This window comes from Siphateles boraxobius, unplaced genomic scaffold (genome assembly GCF_051911475.1).
Source record: "Siphateles boraxobius isolate OS27281-9 unplaced genomic scaffold, OSU_SipBor_1 53, whole genome shotgun sequence".
Taxonomy (NCBI): domain Eukaryota; kingdom Metazoa; phylum Chordata; class Actinopteri; order Cypriniformes; family Leuciscidae; genus Siphateles; species Siphateles boraxobius.
Window position 1 is genome coordinate 9,225,730 of NW_027509175.1, and position 25,095 is coordinate 9,250,824.

The 25,095-nt window shown below is 40.0% G+C and overlaps 1 protein-coding gene and 1 pseudogene across 1 annotated transcript; both read left to right on the forward strand.

Moving 5' to 3' along the window:
- The first annotated feature begins 645 nt into the window (after window positions 1-645).
- Window positions 646-11,686, forward strand: LOC143714249 (interferon-induced GTP-binding protein MxB-like). The gene is made up of 12 exons (XM_077205336.1): window positions 646-997; window positions 1,345-1,482; window positions 2,902-3,056; window positions 3,317-3,455; window positions 3,532-3,730; window positions 5,828-5,906; window positions 6,004-6,126; window positions 6,498-6,639; window positions 7,733-7,891; window positions 9,325-9,401; window positions 10,359-10,607; window positions 10,691-11,686. The coding sequence occupies exons 1-12, from the start codon at window positions 799-801 to the stop codon at window positions 10,913-10,915; spliced, it is 1,884 nt and encodes a 627-aa protein (XP_077061451.1). The 5' UTR covers window positions 646-798; the 3' UTR covers window positions 10,916-11,686.
- Window positions 11,687-19,673: 7,987 nt separating this feature from the next.
- On the forward strand, window positions 19,674-22,294 carry LOC143713986 (interferon-induced GTP-binding protein MxB-like; annotated as a pseudogene).
- The last annotated feature ends 2,801 nt before the right edge of the window (window positions 22,295-25,095 follow it).

The window sequence follows — 25,095 nt, forward strand, 5'->3', positions numbered from 1 at the left end:
TTTTCAAAACTGTGCAGCCCGTTCCTATATCTCTATCCATGATATTGATCCATAATAGAAGGATGATTGGATAAGGGATGGATGTATGGATATCAATCTATACAGATGCACAAACAATATCAAACTATACAGATAATAGTACTGAATGATACTGAAGTGTTACAACCAACCCCTCTGCCTGTTACAATTAACCCCACATATGGGGTCAATTTTAACATTTGCACTTCTGTCACTTTCAGTGCAACTGTACGAAAATGGTAGGTCCTAAAAAAAATGTTGAGTGTTCATTTGTAGCAGAGATGTGTATGTTGCTTGTGTAAAAAAAAAAAAAAATCTAACTTAATTATTTTTTTAATAATTGAGCCAAAACCAAAATGTGTTAGGTTATGCCTCACTCTCCCCTACTTATCACATAGGAATTTCACAGTAGGCCTACTGTAGAGTAAAAGTAGATTGCTGGGGCTTCTGCTGCCAGTATTTGAGTTTTTTTTTTGATTTTGTTTTTTTGCACTGATGCAATAGTGCACCCGTATTGTAAAGTGTTAGCAAGAATAAGACAAGATCGCTATGTACCTATCTATTTAAAACAGGATCTGCTGGTATGCAGACTTACTTAGTATTTTTTTTGTTCCGCCCCTATGTGATGAGTTCCTCTTAGTAAAGTATAAAACCGCTTTGGGATTCACTTTGAAACAGCATCACTTTGAGACATCCTATCGCAGTGCACAAACCGACAGTAGCTGTTAAATCAAGGTGAAGTATTTTCTTTATTATTCTGACATTTCAACATTATTAAAGATGGAGAAAATGAGTTACATGTTCAGTCAGCAATATGAGGAAAAAATCCGTCCTTGCATCGACACCATCGACAATTTACGGTCTTTGGGAGTCGAAAAGGACCTGGCGTTGCCTGCCATCGTCGTCATTGGAGACCAAAGTTCAGGAAAGAGTTCTATTCTAGAGGCGCTGTCAGGAGTAGCGTTACCCAGGGGTAGTGGTAAGGACAACACATACAAAAATATAAAATAAACATATATATATATATATATATATATAAACTAAAACATAGATACATATATATGTAAAATAAAAATGTTATTTAATGACTACAGCCTACCAACAAATGCTATGGCAGGGATGGTATCTTTGCTATGATACTGAATGATTACTATATGGAATTTGCATGGTAGGCTACATTGTAAAAATATTACTGAATTCGGATTCGCATACTAGTATATACGCTTACTATTCCTGCCATATGATATAAATAGAATGACTAGTACACTAGTATGCAGTTTTGAATTTAGCATTTGTCTGGCATTCACTCTTTCGTGTTTTGTCCAGGAATTGTTACACGATGCCCTCTTGAGCTCAAGATGATTAGAACTAAGGGCGAGGACAAATGGCATGGGAGAATCAGTTACCAGAACTACGAGGAAGACATTGATGACCCAGCAGAAGTGGAGGAAAAGATTCGTAAAGGTAGAAAACGCATAGAATGTATCCTGAGGTCTCTCTAAGACAGCATTTATTAATGTCATATCTAATGTGGCAAATTAGCTCAAAAGGAAAACATGCCTAATTAATTATAATGGCATATAATTAATTATGCACATTTAAATCAGCTTTCAAAATTAATTCTATCAGAATTAACTTTACAATTGACTGATCTGTGCATCCATCAAACAGACAGCACAATCATAAACTCTAAGATAAATTATTCTCCTGGCCAAAAAAAATAACTTTCTTACTGTAGTACTTACAGTACCAAATGCATGTAGGAAAATCAAACGCTGAAGTGATTTTGATTTGTGAGTTGGAAACCAAGAGATAACCAGTATAAAGGGTTTAACAAATGGAACTATGGGGAACATATAACTAAACTAAGCAAAACAGATATATCCAGAATGGAGTAAAGAAACAGAGAGAGAACAAATAATGGCAAGCTTTACAATTGATTAATCACAACCTAACAAGAACCATCAGGGAATCAAAATCACCTTAATAAAGCGGTCAAATCTTAAAAAATGCAACTTAATCGTTGAGAAGCAGTTACTTGCATTGGCTTTGAGAAACTCGAGGAGAGAGTCGAGGCCTCTCTTGGTCAGTGTCATCAAGGTCCGCAAAAGTAATACTAAAATACTGAATACAGAAAGATCCTTACATTAGAATCCTGTCTTATCTGTTTGGTAACCATGGCAATTTCAGTTAGAACGTCATTTAGGACAAAAGCTATTACAGAATTACATTTCTGAAGTGCATAATCTTATCTTAACTAAGGATGGAAAAAGGCAGGTATTACAAAAGCATCCTAACTCTTCAACAAATCCTAAAAACGATCATAACTTTAGGACAACCCCACTGGTGTCCTAACTTCAAAATTATTTTAAAGCCTACTGTAAAAATCTCATATCAATAGCCCTGTCTGAGAATGGCCTGAACAGAACAGTGATGTTTGATGGTGGAATGACCTTTGGGAAAACCCAAATGATAAGCTGTACTTTGACGTCAAAACACTGACAATTACAGCATCCCATGAAATACAGTGAAAGGCTTTGCCTTTTCTACCAGGCTTATCAAAACTTCTCTTTCTGTAGCACTTAATTAAAAGCACACCTATTTTGTTTCTCTATTTTAATCTCTAGCATTTACTTGACAGCAGCTACTTGCACATCGGTGGTTGCTTGGTACCTCACCTGAGAATTAATTGAGTTGTTGAACTTAATGGAGCAGCTTAAGATACTACAGATAAGATGATATTTTGTAAGATAGGATAGGAATCCTAAATCAATTTAAGATTTGCTTCTACAATATGAATTTGTGAAAAGTGGAAAGGTTTACGATGCCTAAAATACAATCAAGCATCTTGATTGCATCCAAACACACAAATTATGTTTGTAGCCCAGGATGAGATGGCTGGAGCAGGTGATGGCATTAGTGACGAACTCATCAGTCTGCAGATCCATTCTGCCAATGTTCCTGACCTCACTCTCATTGACCTCCCCGGGATTGCACGAGTCGCAGTCAATGGTCAACCTGAAAATATTGGAGAAATGGTAAATTTAACTTTCTCATGATGGTTTCAATAATGACCGGAGTTTTTTTGCCCCCAAAAGTATGCTTAAAAAAAAAATATATATATATATATATATATATATATATATATATATATATATATATATAAAATAAAAATATTTTTAAAAAAAAAATATATATATGACTATTTTCTTTTATATGATATTTTGTTGGAAAGAACATTGTGATGTCATTGTCTTTTTAAAGACACAGGAAAATTAATGATATGCATTTCTTCTAGATTAAGAGACTGATCAGGAAGTTTATTACAAAGCAAGAAACAATCAACCTGGTTGTGGTGCCATGCAATGTTGACATCGCGACCACAGAAGCATTGCAGATGGCTCAGGAGGAGGACCCTCAGGGCGAAAGAACTTTAGGTGTGCATTTCTCACTGCATGTCATTGCTATAAATCAAACCGAATCAGACTCATAACCATTGTTTGTCTGCTAAAGGCATCTTAACAAAGCCGGATCTGGTGGATAAGGGCACTGAAGGGACAGTGGTAGACATTGTGCACAATGAGTCCATTCACCTTACCAAAGGCTACATGATTGTAAGGTGCAGGGGACAACAAGAAATTGCAGATCAGGTCACTCTTAATGAGGCCACAGCAACAGAGAATACCTTCTTTAAAGACCATCCTCATTTCAGGTGGGTAAATTGTCACAACATTTAGTTATTTATTGAGATTCAAGCTGAAATAGTATATCCCAAAATTGTATTGCTGAGAAAAAGTCACATCAATGTATATGACCAATAAATTAAACGACAAACATTATGAACAATGTATTTTTGTTCCCCTCACTGCATAACAAAACCTTTAAATTTACTGTTATCCAGAACTGAACAGGAATGAAAATTATAGGTAACATATAAAACAAATTATAGTGGCATTTATTATAAACAACACTATAAATGACAAGCCTAAACAGATTTATTTCAAATGAAACCTTAAACTTTTAGCTATTTTTTGTATGTATGACAATTAAGAGGGCTTGACAATAAGGACTGCCCGGTGGCCAGTGGCAAGCGTGGAAGAGACTGGGGCCCAATCGGGCCAGTGCTGCATTTTCATGGAAGTTGATAATTTGCACATTTTTCAGGCTTGCAAACTTAAATATTCAAGCATTCAAACTCTCACAGCGTGCAAATACTCTTTCACGTCTTCCTGAGCTATATTGATTTTGTATGATATTGAGTGCCATTATACGCGTGTGCTCCAAACAGAGGAAGCGCAATAGAATAGGTGCGCAATAATTCTGACTAAATATTGCTAAAATATTTGTTGTTGAACAATGTGTATATGCCATATGTAGAAATCTAAACCTACAAGTGTATTTTTTATGATAGCAGTAACTTTAAAGTGACTCTTGTAATGGTGTTGCCTATTCAAATAGGTTAATTAGTCTGTGCTTTTGTTTGTATTTTTTTTTTTTTTAATTTTTTTGGTGAAATTAAAAATAAAATCATTATTTTTGTTTTTAGATTGTAATGTTACAAAGTTAGAATGTAATGTGATTTTAACCATTTTTTGCACAAGCACAATATATACAAGGGCCTACATGGTTACATTCACTACGCTATTTGTTTTCATAGCCTTCAATAATGACATTGTCTGTAGGACAATTGGACAGGATGTAATATATATATATATATACATATATATTTTAAACAAATAGGCTACAAATATATATTTTTTTTAATCCAAATAGAAAAACTTAGAAAAAAGAGAGATATGTACCATATATCGCCATTCAACCAAAAAATACAGATATGATTTTTTGGCCATATTGCCCAACCCTAATTCACACAAAATGGTGTCAAATGGCCTGTCTTGTCAAGCATCATCGTAAACATAGTCAGTTACGTCTTAAAGGGGTATTCGGTAACCCCAGGCATTTCTTCGCTGATTTTCACTTTTGTTATCGCATGTTTTCTTAATGAGCTCCCCCTACAGCTATATTTCACAACAATGTCGTAAAAACTCACTTGCGGCCCCTTCTCCCCCTTTATACCGCTGCTCATGTGACTGAATAACTTTAATCAGGATTAATCAATAATTATACAATATTTAGGCTATGCAGTGATATTTTATATTTGATTACTATTTATGTGCTTAAAAATCTAGTTTAGTCCTACATGAAAAACCTGAAAATAACTGTTTATTTCATTTTATTCTGTTATATTAATTTGTGCTACTGCTTGTCATTTGAATATTTGATCTTATTTTATTACTGACGGTCTTTAACAATATATAAAATGAGTTAGGTTAGTAGTTTTTGGTGTCAAAACCTTATTTATTAAGTTTACATGAATCAAAAACAACTTAAACAATAACTAGACATGTTTTATTTTATTACTTTTTTTGGTGGGGCCAGTGGAAATTTTTGTAGGGCAAATAAAAATGTCAATCACTGTCCTGACCAGGCCAGTAGATAAAATGTTTAGCTTTGAGCCTGTAATATAAATAATTTTGGAATAGGCCTATAAATCTCGGGATGTTTCAGGAGATACAAAACTGAGACTTGTTCTGGAAAAAACTGTAGTGAGAACTTGTATACGAGCAGTATGGCTAAAGATTTTTCCTTGTTATTTGCTTTTTTGGTTATTTGTGCATTTCTTAATCACCTGAAGTATGCTCTAAAAGTGCAAATGCAAATTAGTACCCTTTATTTGGGATTTTTGTAAATTAGGGGTTTTATGTTCAGTTACAGCTCACTTAATGTATTTGTGTTTTTTTTCTCCAAGCAAACTCTATGAAGAAGGTTTTGCAACTATTCCTAAGTTGGCTGAAAAACTAACAATTGAGTTGGTTCATCACATTCAGGTGAAGTAGAGCTTTTTTTTGTACAAAAAAGACCTACAGAACTTATAGACTCATAATAAAAACACTGTATCTTATTTTCATGACTAATCTGCTATAGAAATCATTGCCTTGTTTGGAAGAGCAAATCCAGGCAAAGCTCGCTGAAACACACATGGAACTGGAGAAATATTGCAACGGACCCCCATCAGATCCTGCAGAAAGACGGACTTTTCTTAGTGATGTGAGTACAGCATTAAAATCTACACAGTATCAAAGTGTGAAGGTAACACTTTAGAATACTGTTCCGTCATTAATGACCGTAATTATGAACCTTTATATACAGTTCTAGTCTGGGAGGTATGAAAGAAATCTGATAAGCTAATAGTGAACTACCTCATTCAACTGAGCTTTATTACAGTACTAACTAATTTGTTAATTAGAGTTTCTTGTTAGTTAACAGTAGTTACTAGAATGTTAATAGTGCGTTACTCATTTGTACCTAGTTACTTATTAATGATGGAAAAGTATTCTAGAGTGTTACCAGAATGAATATAAAGTAATATTGATATCAGTGAGTTACTGACATCTTTCACATTTTATCACTGAATTTAGAAACTTTCAGATTTCACAGATGATGCTCTCAAACTGACCACTGGGGAAGCACTTAAATGTGCACTAGATCTTCTGATTTTTCCAGAACTTCGTAAAGAATTTACTAAATGGAATGTCACCTTGGATGACTATGCAAAATCATGTAAGTTAAGCATTCTTTGTACCTTCTAAGTGTACTATTATTTATATATATATATATATTTTGCTTTATAATATATCTGCTGTATCCCCCCAGTTTCAATATGTTAATATGGCCTACCAACTTAAATCTCTAATTTAATCTAAGTAACATTTTTATTAATAAGACCTTTCTGATGCTATAATGGAAAAACAATCGCCATGTCTGTATTACAACTTTGGCCCTGTTTTCACCTTGTATTTAGATGCGTTTTGGTCGATCGGATCACAAGTAGACAATTGAGACACATTCCTGTTTACATAGTATTTTAATCTGTCTCTTTTGTCCTCTTTCAACCTTCAGTCCCGATTTCTTCAAGGGGAGTGTTTATGGGTGGGTAAATGCACGGGCCTTTTCAGGTTTTCCGATCTAATCGATGAAATAAGCTCACACACATTTTCATCTGAGCAGCAGCTTTCGTTTCTGCTCTGATAACCGCAAGAGCACACCGAACGAGGTGAGTGCGTGTTAGAAATCAGGTACAGTGAAGGAACATTGTGTTTGGGAAGTTTTTTGTCTTCAAACCAAATTTGGGTCTTTAGCCAACCATCTGGCTAGCGCGTATACATGATGTAATTTGGCAGAGATTATAGGCGGTCTTTTGTGGCTGTTTGAACGCATTCGACTACATGAACGTTTACAAGCAACAGAATTAACGAGCCCCAGACAGCAACATAGTGTTGGCCCCGATCCGGGCCACATCTGGTACATGTGGGTTCAACGCGTACCAGACATGGGCCAAATCTGGGCAGACACTATGTTGCTCTCCGATGCAGCATCATGAGTTGTTTATTTTCCCTTTTTGGCTGAATGCCAGAGTATGGCAACTGCCATACTGTACATAAACGCCACCCCTGTTCTGGAAGTAGTCGAAAGTGGACAAGCTCAAAACGTTTTAGACCCCGCTTATTTAGCTTCGTCCAACTAACCGATCAACCAGACTGCATCTTAACACTTAACAAGTGTAAACAGGGCCTTTCATTTTCTTTAATGTATGAAAAACTGATTAATTTTAATCACTGGTTATCTTCTGACATTATTCTTAAATCCTTTGCAGCCATAAATAAGATTAAGAACGAAGTTGATAAATATGAAGCCCAGTATCGGGGAAGAGAGCTTCCAGGATTCATCAATTACAGTACCTTCGAAAAACTTGTTAAGCAACAAATCAAGGTGCTGGAAGAACCTGCCATAAAGACGCTGAATACCATCTCTGGTTTGTTTTGTTTTTTATATTTAAATTCCCACCCACTCCATTTCCACAGTTTTTAATCCTTTACTAATGTGTTAAATATTTTCATATGGACTTCCCTTTGTGCATGCGGGCCCTTTGCTATTCTAAAGATAGAGAAGACAATTATCTAGAACTGTTGCCTCAAAGGTGAAATGAAATCTTAGAATTGTAAAGAATACCAAGAACCAGGAAATCTAAATCCATTTTACCCATACTGAAGTTTCCAGTTTATGCAGTGCATTTGTAAGTACAGAGTTAAATATCAAAGAAAGAAAAACCATGAACTCTTCTTTTTGTCCTATAGAATAAGGCACTTAACCTTAAAATTGCTCCTAATTTTCCTTAAATTACATTTACATCTCGCTCTGGATACAGGTGGCTTAGTACAGTACAGTTCTTTCTGACACATGGATTCACTAGCTGTGTTGCATGTAACTAATTACTAAGTAATTAATTACAGTAATTTAATTTATTTTCTCTTGAAAAAGTAAAGGGATTACTCTTACTTTAATTGCATTAAATACTGAAATACCATAAACAATTCTATAACAAAACCAATAGTGGATTTGAGGCCGTTGAGGCCATCTCAAGTGGGTGGTTGAAGCCTTCACTTTTCGGTGTACTGGCCCACTCCACTAGGAGTATGTCTGCTTCCAAAGCATTACTGTCAGGAGTTTCCCTCCGAGATGTTTGTGATGCGGCAGGTTCGTCCTCACCGCATATATTCGTGAGACTTTACTACTTGGACCTCGGCTCCAATCCAGGGGTGCAGGTGCTTTTGCCTAGATGTGCGCATTGATTTCACACAGATGGACACTTGCTCTTATGGCGGCGTGGATATTAGCGTTCCCACAGTGTTACGAGACAGCTCAAGTTCCCTTTGAAAGGGAATGTCTCGGTTACGTATGTAACCCTAGTTCCCTGAAGAAGGAACGAAATGCTGCGTCACCCTGCCATACTCCCTGCATGCCTGTGATTGACTTGCTTCTGCATATCAGAAGCTGACACTGTTTGGTTCAGGTGTGCTTTATAGTTTCCTGGTCGATGACATCACATGATGTTCCATCACGCCTTTGGACTGGTTTCATACGTGCTTCATGACGCAATCATGCAGAGGCGTTCCCACAGCGTTTCAACGCAGCGTCTCCTTCCCTCTTCAGGGAACGAGAGTAACAAATGTAACCGAGACGTTTCACGCCTATCCTTGTATTGTTCAACGGGTAGTTATAAAGAATAGTAGTCTTTTAGAGAGAGTAATTAGTACAGTGATCTTATTACACTGTTGAAAATGTAATAAGTAGTTAATTAATTCCTTTTTTAGAGTAACTTAACCAACACTTTATAATCAAGCATGAAAGATTAACTTTTGCTGAAGAAGTTGTATTGACAGTGTGTTTGTATTTACATGTATTTAGATGTGGTTTCAAAGAAGTTCATCCAGCTGGCCCAGTACAGCTTCAATGGATTCCCTGATCTTCTGAAAACAGCAAAGGTATATGGATTTTATGCCAATGATTCTGGAAACACACAAATTGAAAGTGTTCATATCAACCTACTTTCACTTGGCTTTCTTGAACTTTCAAGTTCAGTTTGACAAATGGATTATGAATATATTGATAACGCTAATAAATTTCAGAGAAATTAATCACATTACTATGCCTTTAAATCATCAGATTTAAAGTGCCCCTGTTATGTTTTTTTTCCCAATATTCCCTTTCATGCAGTGTAATATAGGTGTTACTGTAACTGATGACTGCTGTAACTGAGGTACTGATGACTGCTTTCAATGTAGCATTCATAAGCACTGTTATTGATACAGTTTCCGCATGTGCACTGCAATAAATTAGAAATATACACATGGGTTTGTTGATGGACATACACTTTTTAATGCCAATGGCGAGGAATTACAGTTTCAGCATCTCATAATGTACCTCAAACGGAGTAGAATATAACTGAGAAACTTCCTGCTGGAATCGTCCCAGCAAAGGAGGTTCAGGTTGAATAACCAGTTCTTCCAACATTTAATCATCGGACTCACGCTCGGCTTGATATGGAAATATAGATGCCATTTTTACTGTCTTTACAGTGTGTACAATCGCTGAGGACTGAGGAAACCTCCGGATGGAGCTGCAGTTCAATTATGGCAATGGGTGTTAGCTTTCCAAAACACGTGCTGTACACTGTAGACAAATCACAACAGACCCGGCCATCAGGCCAATCAGAGCAGAGTAAGCTCTCGGGAAGGAGGGATTTAGAGAGAATAATTCATCTGACGAGTTGTTTGAGAATCATTGAACAATGTGGTGATGTGCAATGTATATTATGAGAAAATACAAGTGCTTTTTACCTTTGATGCATGTAAACCTGTTGTAGGAGACCTCCAAAACAAAATTAGGATCCTTTTAAAATAGCATAATCTTTTTTGTAAATTTTTTTTATACTTTCTAAGACTAAGATCGAAGCCATCAAGCTGGATAAAGAATCCCGGGCAGAATCCATGCTGAGGACCCAATTCAAGATGGAGCTCATTGTGTACAGTCAAGATGACATATACAGCCAGAGCCTGAGAGATGTAAAGGAAAAGCTGGAAGAGGATGAAGAAACTAGGGAAGGGGTTAATTGCAGCAGCGAAGGCATTAGCACAGACAGTCATGCCACCTTGCGAGAAATGAGGTTTCACCTTGAGTCCTACTTCACAGTAAGTGTGCCAACTAAAGCTTTCTGTGCCATCAGTGGAAGCTCAATGTGAATCTGAGATGCTGTCTTTATCTATTTTACCAGATTGTAAGTAAGAGTCTGGCCAACCAGATCCCAAAGGTGATCCGCTATATGTTGCTCCAGGAAGCCGCTTTGGAGCTGCGAAGGAACATGTTGGAGTTGCTGAATGATAAAGATGATTTAGACAAGCTGCTTAAAGAAGACTTTGACATTTGTCAAAAGCGGCAGAGCTTACTGAGCCGCCAGCAACGTCTGATGAAAGCACGCAGCCTCTTGGCTACCTATTAGAATTCACTTCATATAGCTGGTTTCAACAGTTTTAATTCAAATAATAATAACACAATTATCAAGAGGTTATAGCTTGAAATATTCAGCGTGGGGAACAAACATGTAATCTTGCTTGATGTTTTTTTCTTGTTTTTATTTCGGAAATTGCAATTGAGGTCTTTGTTATACAGGAAACATGTTAAAGATCTAAAAATTCTTTGTAGCAACCAACCATAAATTCCATCCTATAAATGAATGAATTATGAATGAATAAATAATAATCAATTTATTCCATTTAGTCTTATAATCATTAAAAATAAACTTTTACTCATTACAATAATTCATCATTGATCATTGTATATTATATTTGATGAGCCCTTATTGAAGAAAAGTTTAGGATCTAAGAATTTATTGTAGCAACCTGCAGCAATCTGCAAGTGAGCAGTCATACATTTGTGTGGTGTTTTATTTTCGTTAATATGCATTCATTCATGTATCATTTTATTATTCTACTTAATCATGTAATCATTTAAACGATTTATGTACCCATTACATTGATTGATTTATTGCTAAATTATTGTAAAAAAAAATTTCACTGGTTAGTCTTATGTTGTGTGCAGTGTTGTTAGAGATAACAGAATGTCTATATTTCAAGTTTTTTTACATCATAGGACAATGTTTTGAAGCAGAACTTTTCCATTGCTACTGCTTGTGGCATAATAACACTTGTTGAATTTGTGAACATTAAAACCGACACAACTAAGATTATTAAATAAACTTCTTTAAAACAAATTTTACCATAACTTCGTCTCCTGCTTTCTTCTCTTTCCTTGGTTCCTCCCTCTGCATATTGGGCTGATAAAAGACTTACAGTTTTTCTGAATAGCTAAAATCCCATTCACTGAACCAAATTCTTTGTAGCCTAAACCAATTTGTCAAATAAATCACTCTGTCTGTAAAACATTAAACAAGTTCAGGTAGTTAAGACTCTAACCTCTAACTCATTCTCAATAATTAAAATGCATGTTGCACTGTGATGCACTTATGTTTCAAAATGCTAAACACAGGCAGGCAAAAGTTAAATAAAACTAAACTATTGTTCTCATTGTTTACACACAAAGATTAAACTTTTTTCCCACTTATTTAATGATGTGATCAAACCAATTGTGGTTAGTTCAGGTATACCCTTTCATGCAGTGTAATATAGCTGTTTGTGAATTTAAACGTTCTGCAAAGTCAAAAGTGCACAATAAATAGTTTATTTAATTGTCTCCCAAAAGTTGCAGGTTTTTCCCTTTGCCTGGCAAACCTGTATAGGCCAGACCCAGCACAAAGATGGGATGCTGAGGCAGAATGAATCTCTTATTGACCTTGATTTTTGTAGTTGCACAACTCTTTTAAGTGTACTAACATGCTTTCCATTTAAATCCTTAAGGACATTTTTGTCTTTTCAGTTGTTGTTTTTTTAACACTTTGCCTGTGTTAATGCTAACTGCTTAATATTTGCTTTGCTTAAGTTCCCCTTCAGGGACTACCGCTGCGTGAAATCGCAGTGGGAACGCCCTCAGCGTGACGCGTCTGAAGCATGAATGAAATCAGCCAATGGAGAGAATGAGCGTACGGCGAGTGACGTCATCGACCAGGAAGCTATAAATATCCCCTGAGTACACAACACTCCAGCTTTTAGTTACTTCAGCAGCTCTGTGTGTGTCTGAATCTGTCGATTGTGTTTGTCTGTTTTGTCAGGAGTTTTCACTATATATATTTTATATAAAAAAAACAATATGAGCGAGCAGTATAAGAAGTGTGTTCCCCCCTGTACTCGGCACATCACGGGTGGGGATTCACACGAGCTAAGTGTGGCTTGTTTGGGAGTGCAGCAATGCCCAGTCGGCTCTCGAGGGAGTCGATTGTCAGCATTGCGAGCGTTTTCCCTTGAGAACTCTGCGCTCGCGGCGATCGCTCTTCGAGGAGAGTGATTTGCTGCGAGCTCCCCGAGGCTCGGGTCCCGCTTCTGTTGAGGCAGAGCGGCGGCGCTTGTCTTGGGGCTCGCAGATGGATCTCGCTGGCGACGTTGAGACGGGCTCCGCCCTATCTCAGCTATCTCCGACGAGATCTAGTGCCTCTCACCCGGCTCTGGAAGCACGCGCTGCGGCGGTTACTTCTGCCCGGGTGGAGGCACATGATGATGTTGAATTGAGATTTTCCAGTTCTGAGGAGCTGGATGTCGAAAGTTTATTATCAGAGAAAACTAGTTTATCACATTATACTGCAAATGAAGAAGGTTTGATGGATGTATTATCTCGGGCTGTTGAAAAGCTAAAAAAAAAAAAAAAAAATAACAGTATCGAGTGGCCAGCTGATAGACAGGTTTCTAGAATTAAAAGCAATCTAGATGATAGATTTCTGTCTGCACGACCTCAACCTTCTAGCCAGTGCTTACCGTTCTTCCCAGATCTTCATGCTGAGGTTTCAAAGACCTGGGTTAGACCGGTTTCAAGCAGAATTTACACAAATCAGTCCAATGCTTATGGTAACATTGTTGGTGCTAAATCTGCTGGTTATGTGACGATACTGTAGGCGGAGGAGACGCTTGCGAGCTATCTCTCTCCTGCTTCATCGTCTTCACTTAAAGCACCGGCTCTTCCACCAAAAAATAAATAAATAAATATATATACCTCTGTGCTGGTGGGGAAGGCTTACTCGGTGGCTCGGCAGGCGGCTGCATGTTTGCATACGATGACTTTTATGCAGGCTTTTCAGGCCGACCTGCTCAAAGGAAATCTGAGGGGGGTCCCCGCCGAGAGAGACTTGCGTTCACCTCCCTTAAGGGTGCCCTGTCTCTCCCGGCTCCCTCAGGGGCCCGTCCTACTAACCCTGCCGAAACAGAGCGTAGAAGGGTCTGGCGAGTGCTTTCCCGAGGGACGCTCGCCGCCTCTAAGGAGGGTTCTAGTGTGTTCAGACCAGTCGTTCCCTGCCGGTGCGCCGTTACAGGGCACTGTGTCTGTCACGCAGAATGTTCAACCAGAGCAAAGTCTTTCGTCGAGTTCGTCTTCAAAAAGAGCACAGCAGAAGCGGAGTGTCACGTCTCGTGCCCCCCTGCAGAGAAACTGGAGGGACGAGGCGGGGTGCTCTCCGGCGCGGCCTTCTCGGGGCAGGACTGATCTGAGGACAGTCATTGTCGCCAGAAAGGCCGCGTCGAAAAAGTCCTGACGGGCTGAACGTCAGGACTCTGAGGGTGGTCCCCATCGGGAAAAACTTGAGTTCACCGCACAAAAACACGGTGCCCTGTCTTTCTCGATGCCCTCAGGGGTCTCTTCTACTAACCTTGCCTATACAGGGCGTAGAGAGACTCGGCGAGCGATTTCCCGAGGGACGCTCGCCCCCTCCAAGGAGGGTTGTGGAGTGCTCAGACCAGCTGTTTCCTGCCAGTATGTTACAGGGCGCTGTGTCTGTCACTCGGGATGTTCATCCGAAGGCCAGCCTCGAGAGGCTGGTTCCCTTAGTAGAGTTCCTGGCGGAATGGGTCCCCCACCCAGCAGGGAGTTAGGATACTACTTCATCGAAAAAAAAAAAAAAATCCTGACGTGCTGAACGTCAGGGTTCTGAGGGTGGTCCCTATCGTGAAAGACCTGAGTTCACTGCACAAGAACACGGTGCCCTGTCTTTTCCGATGCCCTCAGTGGTCTGCTCTACTAACCCTGCCTTCACAGGGCGTAGAGAGACTCGGCGAGCGATTTCCCGAGGGACGCTCGCCCCCTCCGAGGAGGGTTGTGGAGTGCCCAGACCAGCTGTTCCCTGCCAGTACGTTACAGGGCGCTGTGTCTGTCACTGGGGATGTTCAAATCAGATCCGAGGACTTGTTTGTCATGATAGATCTACAGGACGTTTACTTCCATGTATCTATCCTCCCTCAACACAGGAAGTTCCTGAGGTTCGCTTTCGGGGGCGAAGCGTACCAATATCGGGTTCTTCCGTTCGGCCTAGCACTGTCACCCCGAACATTCACGAAGTGTACGGATGCTGCTATAGCCCCGCTGAGGTTACAGGGCATCCGCTTTCGGTACTATATAGACGATTGCTTGATTCTAGCTCAATCGGAACAACAGGCGGTTCGGCACCGAGATGTCGTTCTTGCTCATATCAAGTGACTGGGGCTGAGGCTCAACGCCAAAAAGAGTGTTCTTTCTCCATTACAGAGAACCACTTTTCTAGGTGTAGTGTGGGATTCAACGACGATGCAGGCACGATTGTCACCTGCTCGTATTGCTTTGATTCTCGCTGCAGTAGATCAGGTCAAGCTAGGCCAGTCATCCACTGTAAAACAGTTCCAGAGACTGCTAGGTCTCATGGCAGCTGCGTCCAACGTGATACCTCTTGGCCTCTTGCACATGAGACTGTTACAGTGGTGGCTCAGGACCAAGGGATTCTCCCCAAGGGGAAATCCGCTTCGCATGATCGTGAGTTTGCGACGGTGTCATCACGCCCTGATCATGTGGAAAGATCCTTGGTTTCTGTCCCAAGGCCCTGTGTTAGGAGCTCCTTGTCGTCGCGTTATGCTAATGACAGATGCCTCTCTCACGGGTGGGCTCAGGGTCTGTGGGAGGACCATCATCGTCTGTGGCACTTAAACTGCCTAGAGATGTTGGCGGTGTTTCAGGCTCTGAAACACTTCCTCCCAGACCTAAGGGGCCACCATGTTCTTGTCCAGACAGACAACACATCGGTGGTTTCTTATATCAACCATCAGGGGGGTTTGCGTTCTCGCCCGCTTTACAAACTGGCACGTCAGATCCTTCTATGGTCCCAGGGGAAAATTCTTTCTCTGAGAGCTTTTATCTCCCGGGGTATTTAAATCAGGGGGCAGACATCCTGTTAAGACAGGGGCCGAGGCCCGGGGAATGGAGTCTTCACCCCGAGGTGGTGGAACTCCTATGGAAACATTTCGGTCTTGCCGAGGTAGACCTATTTGCTTCTCGAGAAACATCACACTGCCCGCTGTGGTTCTCTCTCAGCCATCCAGCCCCGCTGGGGTTGGATGCGATGGTACATCCGTGGCCGAGGTCACGCTTGTACGCTTTTCCCCCGATCGCTCTGCTCCCAGGAGTTCTGGAGAGGGTTCGCCGGGACGGGCTCAGTCTCCTGCTAATAGCCCCGTTCTGGTCGGCCCGGGTATGGTTTGCGGACCTAGTGTCTCTCCTCAACGGCTCTCCCCTAGAGATACCGATCAGGAGAGATCTGCTCTCTCAGGCGAGTGGGTCGATCCTTCACCCCCGTCTAGAGCTATGGAGGCTGTGGGCTTGGCCTCTGAGGGGGCCCAGCTCATAGATTCTGGTCTCTCGGCTGAGGTCGTTGAGACCATCCTCCGATCCAGAGCTCCCTCCACGAGGAAGTTATATGCCGCGAGGTGGAAACTTTTCACCTCTTGGTGTGGAGAGCGCCAGCAGGACCCAGTTAACTGCCCGGTTGGTACAGTCCTGGATTTCCTGCAGGACCGTCTCTCCACAGGGTTATCCCACTCCACACTGAAGGTGTATGTGGCGGCCTTAGCTGCTTACCACACCCCTTCAAGTGGAGGTTCCCTCGGGAAACACCCGCTTATGTCTCGCTTCCTTCGTGTCACCTTGAGGCTGAGGCCTGCAGTTCGCACAAGGGTACCAGCTTGGGATCTGGCCGTCATCTTAGAAGGTCTCTCCCTTGCTCCTTTCGAGCCCATCGAGGAAGTTTCGGAAAAGTTTCTTACTCTAAAGACTATCCTTCTCGCTATCTCATCTCTAAAAAGAATTGGAGATATTCAAGCACTTTCGGTGGCTCCCTCGTGCCTGGAATTTGCTCCTGGTTGGTTAAGGCCTTTCTCTTTCCGAGACCAGGTTATGTTCCTAAGGTTCCAACTGTTTCAGTTAGACCTATAGTTCTGCAGGTTTTCTGTCCTCCGCCTTTTCTGACGTCAGACCAGGAGAAAATTAATTTGCTGTGCCCAGTTTGGGTTTTGATGCTTACGTCCACAGAGCTGCCCTGTGGAGGAGATCGGAACAAATGTTCGTCTGTTTGGGTCACCTAAGAAAGGGTGTCCTGCATCTAGAAAAAGGATGAGCAAGTGGGTGGTCGAGGCCATCCCACTTGCTTATGGTTCGGCCCATCAGCCTTCACTTTGGCTGTAAGGGCTCATTCCACCCGGAGTATGGCTGCTTCTACAGCTCTTCTTTCAGGAGCTTCTCTTCAGGACGTTTGTGATGCGGCAGGCTGGTCCTCACCGCACACTTTCGTTAGATTTTATTCCCTCGATCTTAGCTCCACTCCCGGGGCTAAGGTTCTCTCGTCGGTTTGTGTCTCCTAATGACACACGACGGGGATTTGGTCGTATGGGGATGTGGGTATTGCATTCCCACTGCGATTTCACGCAGCGGTAGTCCCTGAAGGGGAACGTCCCGGGTTACGTATGTAACCCTAGTTCCCCGAAGGGACGGACGCTGCGTGTCCTGCCATACTCTCGGCATCCCCTTGGGTCGCTGCTTCAGTAACTTTTAAGCTGGAGTGTTGTGTACTCAGGGGATATTTATAGCTTCCTGGTCGATGACGTCACTCGCCGTACGCTCATTCTCTCCATTGACTGATTTCATTCATGCTTCAGACGCGTCACGCTGAGGGCGTTCCCACTGCGATTTCACGCAGCGTCCGTCCCTTCGGGGAACTAGGGTTACATACGTAACCCGGGACGTTTTGCTGGCATCCAATGGGGAAGGTCTGTTACTGTGCCCAAACAAAATCTTAATGAAAGCTAATTTTTCTCAGATATCATCCCCTAATTTGGAACACACCTTATTTAGATGTATGGTTTAGAATTTTAATCAGTTTTAGAGTTCAACCTGTTTCATAAAATATATATTTTATATAAAATAATGATAATAATGTTCATAAATATTTTTTCAAAAACTTAAGCCTCTATAAAAAATAAATAAATTGGTTTCACTTTTTGCACTTTCTTTAACTTCAGCAATAATCTGCCTCTTTAAAATGAGACCAAACTTAAGTCTTTGCTCCCAATCCTAAAGTTTTTATGACAGTTTTTTTGACTTGGACATTTTTGTCGTCTACTTTGGACTGAGTAATTTTTTGTTAATGCAAACTGCATGATTTTTGGCACAGGTGTGTATTTTTATTGGAATTTTACCATTTCACCCCAATTTCCTTTTAAAAAATCAATTTTGCACAAGGTACAAAACACATTTCCTCTCAGCGCCCTTTGGACAAAAATGTCCCCATTGAAATCAATTAAAACTGCAATTTTGAATCCCAGGGCCATTTAACTACAAAATGATGCAATCTTTGTTAAGAAGCTTTCATTCTGTTGGCAAGGCTTCAAAATTAAATTATAATTTTTTAGCATATGGCGCCATTTTTTTATAGTTTGGACTATAGAGCAATAACTCACTTAATTCCTGTTTTCTGCTTCTGCATATTATAGAGCCAATTGGTTAAATTATGCCACGATAATTGTGTGGGTGTGTTGGTATGGATGTCTGAGTGTGGCTGGTATGTGTGTTATAAAAAGTGTGCGTGTTTGTAATATTGAGAGAGAAAAACTCAACTGCAAATAACAAATGCAATCACTGTGTTCACCAGTGGAGTTTTGCTGGCATCCAATGGGGAAAATTTGTTACTGCTCCCAAACAAAATCTTACGGAAAGCTAATTTTTTGAGACATCAACCTCAAATTTTGAACACAATTTATTTAGATTTATGGCTTTGTAGCCGTTTTAGAGTTTAACTGGTTTCATGAAGTATATATTTTATATAAAATAATGTTCATAAATTATTTTCATAAACTTAAACCAATAAGTTTACTTTAGCAATAATCTGTCAAGGGTCTTCTTTAAAATGAGACCAAACTTAAGTCTGTGATCCCATGCTTCAAAATTTTATGACAATTTTTTGACAAGGACATTTCTGTCCTCTATGGACCTATGTGTAACTTTTTTTAATTGATGTACAATGGTTAATGTTTTTAAAACTTTTTGGGGTTTGAAGTTGGATTCGACTTTCCACTTTCATGTGTGCGCTATTACTTACTAGTTCGTTAATCAGAGTTTCTTGTTAGTTAATAATAGTTACTAGATTGTTAATATTGTGTTACTCGTTGGTTCTTGGGTAGTTATTCATTAACGAAGGAACCGTATTCTAAAGTGTTACCGAAACCTCAAATAATTAACAGCATTATTATAACCGTTTAAAAAAAAAAAAAAAAGAATAAGTAGCTATTATTATTATTATTTGCATCTAGTGCAATTGGTCAAATCGGTGTCACGGTGAGCAAATTAATTGCATTCCCGCTTAAATCGAGCGTTCGTAAATATTTCCAATAAAAGTTGCGCTCATCCTCAAATGTGTATCACTGGATCATTATGGATCATCGCGAAGTTGTTATGTTTGGTGATGCTGTATTGCATTTTCTCTGAACTAATGTTTTGGTAGGAACGAACGTTTACATCGTATGTTTCTCCAGAATCAGGCAGTGCAAAGGACGTCTATATTCCGATTGGTTGCTGCCGTTTTTCCGCTACTTGCTGCTGAACCGTGCCATAGCTCATTACCATATAGAGCTACTTTCAACTTTCTGATTGATGCTCTGGTCGCTCAAAACTCCCAAAACGCGACGCCGATGGATTTGACGCTCCTTGCAGCAGAGAGAAGCCAGCTTCCATTGAAAATGAATGACTTCCGGTAACTTTGGAAGCTCAAGTCGGCGGCGGTGTGTGCGTACAGTTAGGTGATCCGCTATATGTTGCTCCAGAAAGCAGCTTTGAAGCTGCAAAGGAGCATGTTGCAGTTGCTCCATGATAAAGATGGTGTGGACGACCTGCTTAAAGAAGACTTTGACATTGGCCAAAAGCGGGAGAGCTTACTAAGTCGCCACAAACATCTGATGAAAGCACGCAGCCTCTTAGTTACCTATTAGAATTCACTTCATATAGTCGATTGCAACGGTTTTAATGCAACCAAATCATATGCCCACGAGGATACAGCTTGAAATATTACATTATTAATCTACAAATTGATCCCTGAGTAAAATAGTGGTGTTAGGCACGCCATCTGGAGCGCATTTGACCACCTTCTCCATCAAAGCAAAAAGGGCATGCAAAAAGTCTTGCAAGGACTCCCCCTCTTCCTGTTTACGGGAAAAAACTGTTTCTGAAGGGAAATATATGAGTGTGCACACCCATATAACTCCTTTAACACAGAAAACCCCTTTTATGGATCCTCCCTCTCTTCCCTTGGTCAGGAATAAAAAGAGCTTCCATTCATGATGATAAATTTCGAAATTTCATTGAAAAAAGTACTCACAGGTAGTTTAAAAACTGCCAGTCTCGAGAAAGCTTCCCTTGATCACTGCTCGCTGCTGCTTTGCCGCTGTAAAATAAACACTCACCAAAACATTCAAATAAACAGCACAAAAAGAACACCCCCCCCCCCAAAAGAAAAATACACCTCCAATTTCAAACACACGCAACAAGAAAACAACAGAAAAAAAAACAGAAAAAATACACCTCCAATTTCAAACACACGCAACAAGAAAAAAACAGAAAAAAACCCCCAGAAAAAATACACCTCCAATTTCAAACACATGCAACAAGAAAAAAAAAAAAAGAAAAAACAGAAAAAATACACCTCCAATTTCAAAGACATGCAACAAAGCATCCAATGATTGGAAGCACACACCTCTGTCTGAAACCAAATCCTGATGACTACTCCAAACAAATGGAAAAAACAAGCAGAGATGTGTACAAACAATCTTCTTTATTTGACACTCAAAGAGGTTTAAATGTATAACCATTAAAAAAAACACAAACATTTGGGGGGAAAAATACAGAAATTACAAATACAATAACATTTACACAAAAGATAAAGTTTCCTGACACCATACAGTGGTCACCTGTTAAAATCGTATCTTAAACGGTCAAAATCAATATCCCATGGGATAAGGCATCATTTGGGAAGGAGAACGATGTTCCAAATATCCAAATAAATCTAAACAATTTCAAGGCAAACAACCTAAATTCACACCTTAATACAAATTTGTGAATTAAACCAAATTACCATCACTCAAAATAAATAACCAAAACCACAATCCACACAGTAAACAAACAAAAATAATATAAATAAATAAATAAAGTTAATCCTCCCAGTCACAGCAGATAATAGCCCCTGTTGGTTATAAAGGAATTGACAACAGATAATCAACGGTGGCGATAGCTCACTCACAGTACTCTAGAGCACGTTGAACAAACAAATGAATTGCTCCAAAGATGGCTACTGCCTATATACGCGAAGTGTACTGTCTTTATCTTCTTATTAAACTGTCTGTACACTTACAAAGTTCTCAATGCTTCGGTTTTCAGGTAGAGGCCCTAATTATGCTACCGTGTTATTGTGGGGCTATTTTGAGCCTTGTTGTGGTATTAACTAGCAATTTTTATTTATACTTATTCGATGCCCCATACACTAGCGTTATAAGCTAATCTGTGGTTAAACTAAAACTAACATTAAAACTGAGTACAATCGATTATCATGAAAACGCATCCCAGAGAACGGTCGACTCGGTACCCATGTGTTATTTAGCCCTAGGTTCATTTTTGGCCGGAATTGTCCTTAAGAAAAACTGTAACTGTGTGTTTATGTTCTCATAGATGTGGTTACAAGGATGTTTATCCAACTGGCCCAGGTAGCTTTAATGGATTACCTAATCTTCTGAAAATAGCTAAAGTAGTTGTTGTTTTTTTTGGCAATAAATCTGTCAATACATAAATTCAAAGTGTTCATATCGAACTACTTTCAGTTGGCTTTCTTGAACTATCAAGTGGACAGTTTGAAATTGATTATACGGTTTTTTTATGCTTTTAAATTTCACAAAAATAAATCATTAATTTTTTGTTTCATTTTAACGTGATGGCAAAGTTCGAAACCCAGAGCCTGAAAGATGCAAAGGATAAACTGGAAACGGATGAAAACCCTAAACTAATGAGAAAGGGCATTAGCACAGACAATCATGCCCCCTTGCGTGAGATGAGGTTTCACATTCAGTCCTACTACATGGTAAGTGTGCAAACTAAAGTTTTCTTTGATATCGTATAACTCAAACTGTAATGTATATCTGAGATGCGGTCTTATCTCTCTTACCAGATTACAAGCAAGCATCTAGCTGACCAGAACCCAATGGTGATTCGCTATCTGCTAATCTATGAAGCAGCTTTGGAGATGGAATGAAACATGTTGCAGTTGCTGCAAGAAAAAGATGATGCCAACCTGCTTAAAGAAGACTTTGACATTTGTCAAAAGCGGGAGAGCTTACAGAGCTGCTAAAAACGTCTGATGAAAGCATGCAGCCTCTTGGTTACCTTTTAGAATTCACAATATATAGTCGATTGCAAGAGTTTTAATGCAACAAAATGCATTTTATCAATTTATTATTCTATTTAATCATAAATTCACTTATAATAATAATTTAAACCATGTATATACTCATTACATTTGATTAATTCATTGATCAGCTAGTTTATGTTATATTATAATATTTTATATATATATATATATATATATATATATATATATATATATATATATATATATATATATATATATATATATATATAAACAATTCAATTACTGTTTATAGTTTTATATTGTGTTGCCTCCATTTCAAGGGTTTTAAATCACAGGACAATGTTGTAAAGCAGAGATTTTCCATTTTTACTGCATGTATGATAACACTTGTTGAATTTGTGCTAGCCAGACAAAGTTTTACTGAGTATTGCAACAGACATAACAAAGATTATTAAATAAACTTTACTCATTTTACCATCACTTTGTCTCCTGCTTTCTGCTCTTCCCTGGCTTCCTCAGTCTGCCTCTCAGACTAATATCTTACTTTGTGCACTGGCCCTTTATCAGCTGTTTGAGAAGCTACTTTTAGCCCCTGAAGTGCCTCTTATTGCAATATGAATGCACTCACTAGTCCAAGATGTGCTGAAAAAGCTTCCTGTACTACTTTTAAGTCTTAAGCAATACATTGCAGTTTCCTTTCAGAGTACTTTCAAGCTAGCAGAACTTGTATTTCAACAAATGTTGAAAATTAAATTTCATGGTAGTATCTTATCAGAGTATCAGTGAGACAGCAGAGCTTGTTTCAACACATTAAAAATTAAACATCATGGCACCACAAAATTCCATAATCAACTGAAATGAACGTGTTTCAGGTAGTTGTCCTCTATCAGCAACAGACACAAATAAAAACTGTTTTTTTCAGTGGGGTTCTGTATTGTTTGGACAGAATCAGAATCAGAAAGAGCTTTATTGCCAAGTCTGCTTGCACACACAAGGAATTTGTTTTGGTACTGAGGCTTCCAGTGGACATATACAAATACAAGTACAACATGAAACATAATACTACAAATTATAAGAATAAAAAAAATAAAAATAAAAATATATGAGAATAAAACTATCACAGTTGGGTTTAGTCAGAATAGACATTTTCAGATTTACAGATTATGAACCTATTTACAGTGTTTTGAATATTATAAATAAATAAATCTACATATAAGTATCACCTGAGTTGTAGGATATTGCACTAAACAGTGGGAGTATTGCACTTACAGGCATATGCCTTGGGAGGAGTGTTAACTGTTCAGGAGGGAAATGGCCTGTGGGAAGAAACTGTTCCTGTGCCGAGATGTTCTTGTGGCCAGTGATCTGAGTCTCGGTCTTGACGATAACAGTTCAAACAGGTGGTGTCCAGGGTGAGTGGAGTCTGTGATGATTTTACCTGCTCTCTTCCTCACTCTGGAAGAGTACAGGTCCTGGAGGTTTGGCAGGGGGGCACCAATGATCCTCTCCGCAGTCCGGACTGTCCGTTGTAGTCTCCTGATGTCTGATTTGGTAGCTGAACCTAACCAGACAGTGATGGAAGCGCACAAGACAGACTCAATGACGGCTGAGTAGAACTGAATCAGCAGATCCTGTGGCAGGTTGAACTTCCTCAGCTGGCGAAGGAAGTACAGTCTCTGCTGGGCCTTTTTCACAGTGGAGTCAATGTGATTGTCCCACTTCAGGTCCTGAGAGATGATAGTGCCCAGGAACCTGAATGACTCCACTGCTTCCACAGTGCTGTTCATGATGGTGAGTGGGGGGAGTGCTGGGCTGTTCCTCCTGAAGTCCACGATCATCTCCACTGTTTTGAGCGTGTTCAGCTCAAGGTTGTTATAACTGCACCAGGCAGCCAGCTGTTCAACCTCCAGTCTGTAAGCAGACTCGTCACCGTTTTGGATGAGACCGATGACAGTGGTGTCGTCTGCAAATTTCAGGAGCTTGACAGTGGGGTCTTTAGAAGTGCAGTCGTTAGTGTACAGGGAGAAGAGCAGTGGGGAGAGAACGCACCCTTGGGGGGCGCCGGTGCTGGTGGTGAGAGTCCTGGATGTGTGTTTCCCCAGTCTCACTCGCTGCTGCCGGTCCGTCAGGAAGCTGGTGATCCACTGACAGATCGATGATGGTATGGAGAGCTGGGTCAGTTTGGCTGTGAGAAGATCAGGCATGATGGTATTGAAGGCCGAACTGAAGTCCACAAAGAGGATCCTTGCATAAGTCCCTGGTCTGTCGAGATGTTGCAGGATATAATGCAGTCCCATGTTGACTGCATCATCCACAGACCTGTTTGCTCTGTAAGCAAACTGAAAGGGATCCAGCAAGGGTTCAGTGAGGTCCTTCAGGTGGGCCAGCACCAGTCTTTCAAACGACTTCATGACCACAGACGTGAGAGCGACAGGTCTGTAGTCATTAAGTCCAGTGATTTTGGTTTTTTTGGGGACAGGAATGATAGTGGAGCGTTTGAAGCAGCAGGGAACTTCACACTGCTCCAATGATCTGTTGAAGATCTGCGTGAAGACCGGGGCCAGTTGGTCAGCGCAGGCTTTTAAACAAGCAGATGAGATGCCGTCTGGGCCTGAGGCTTTCCTAGTCTTCTGTTTTTTGAAGACTCGGCTCACGTCCTCCACACAGACCTTAAGCTCAGGTTGGATGGCAGGAGGGGGGAGTGATAATTGGAGTGCAGGAGGTGATGGTGAAAGTGTGAAGTGCAGATCAGACCGGGTGTGTGGTGTGAATGAGGGCTTTTCAAACCGGCAGTAAAATGAATTTAAATCGTCAGCCAGGTG

Excerpts from the sequence above, each read along its gene's own strand:
- LOC143714249 (XM_077205336.1), top strand. The coding sequence starts at position 799 with ATGGAGAAAATGAGTTACATGTTCAGTCAGCAATATGAGGAAAAAATC. Across the intron at positions 3,057-3,316 it reads CTGAAAATATTGGAGAAATG|ATTAAGAGACTGATCAGGAA; the intron begins GTAAATTTAACT and ends CATTTCTTCTAG. Across the intron at positions 3,456-3,531 it reads TCAGGGCGAAAGAACTTTAG|GCATCTTAACAAAGCCGGAT; the intron begins GTGTGCATTTCT and ends TGTCTGCTAAAG.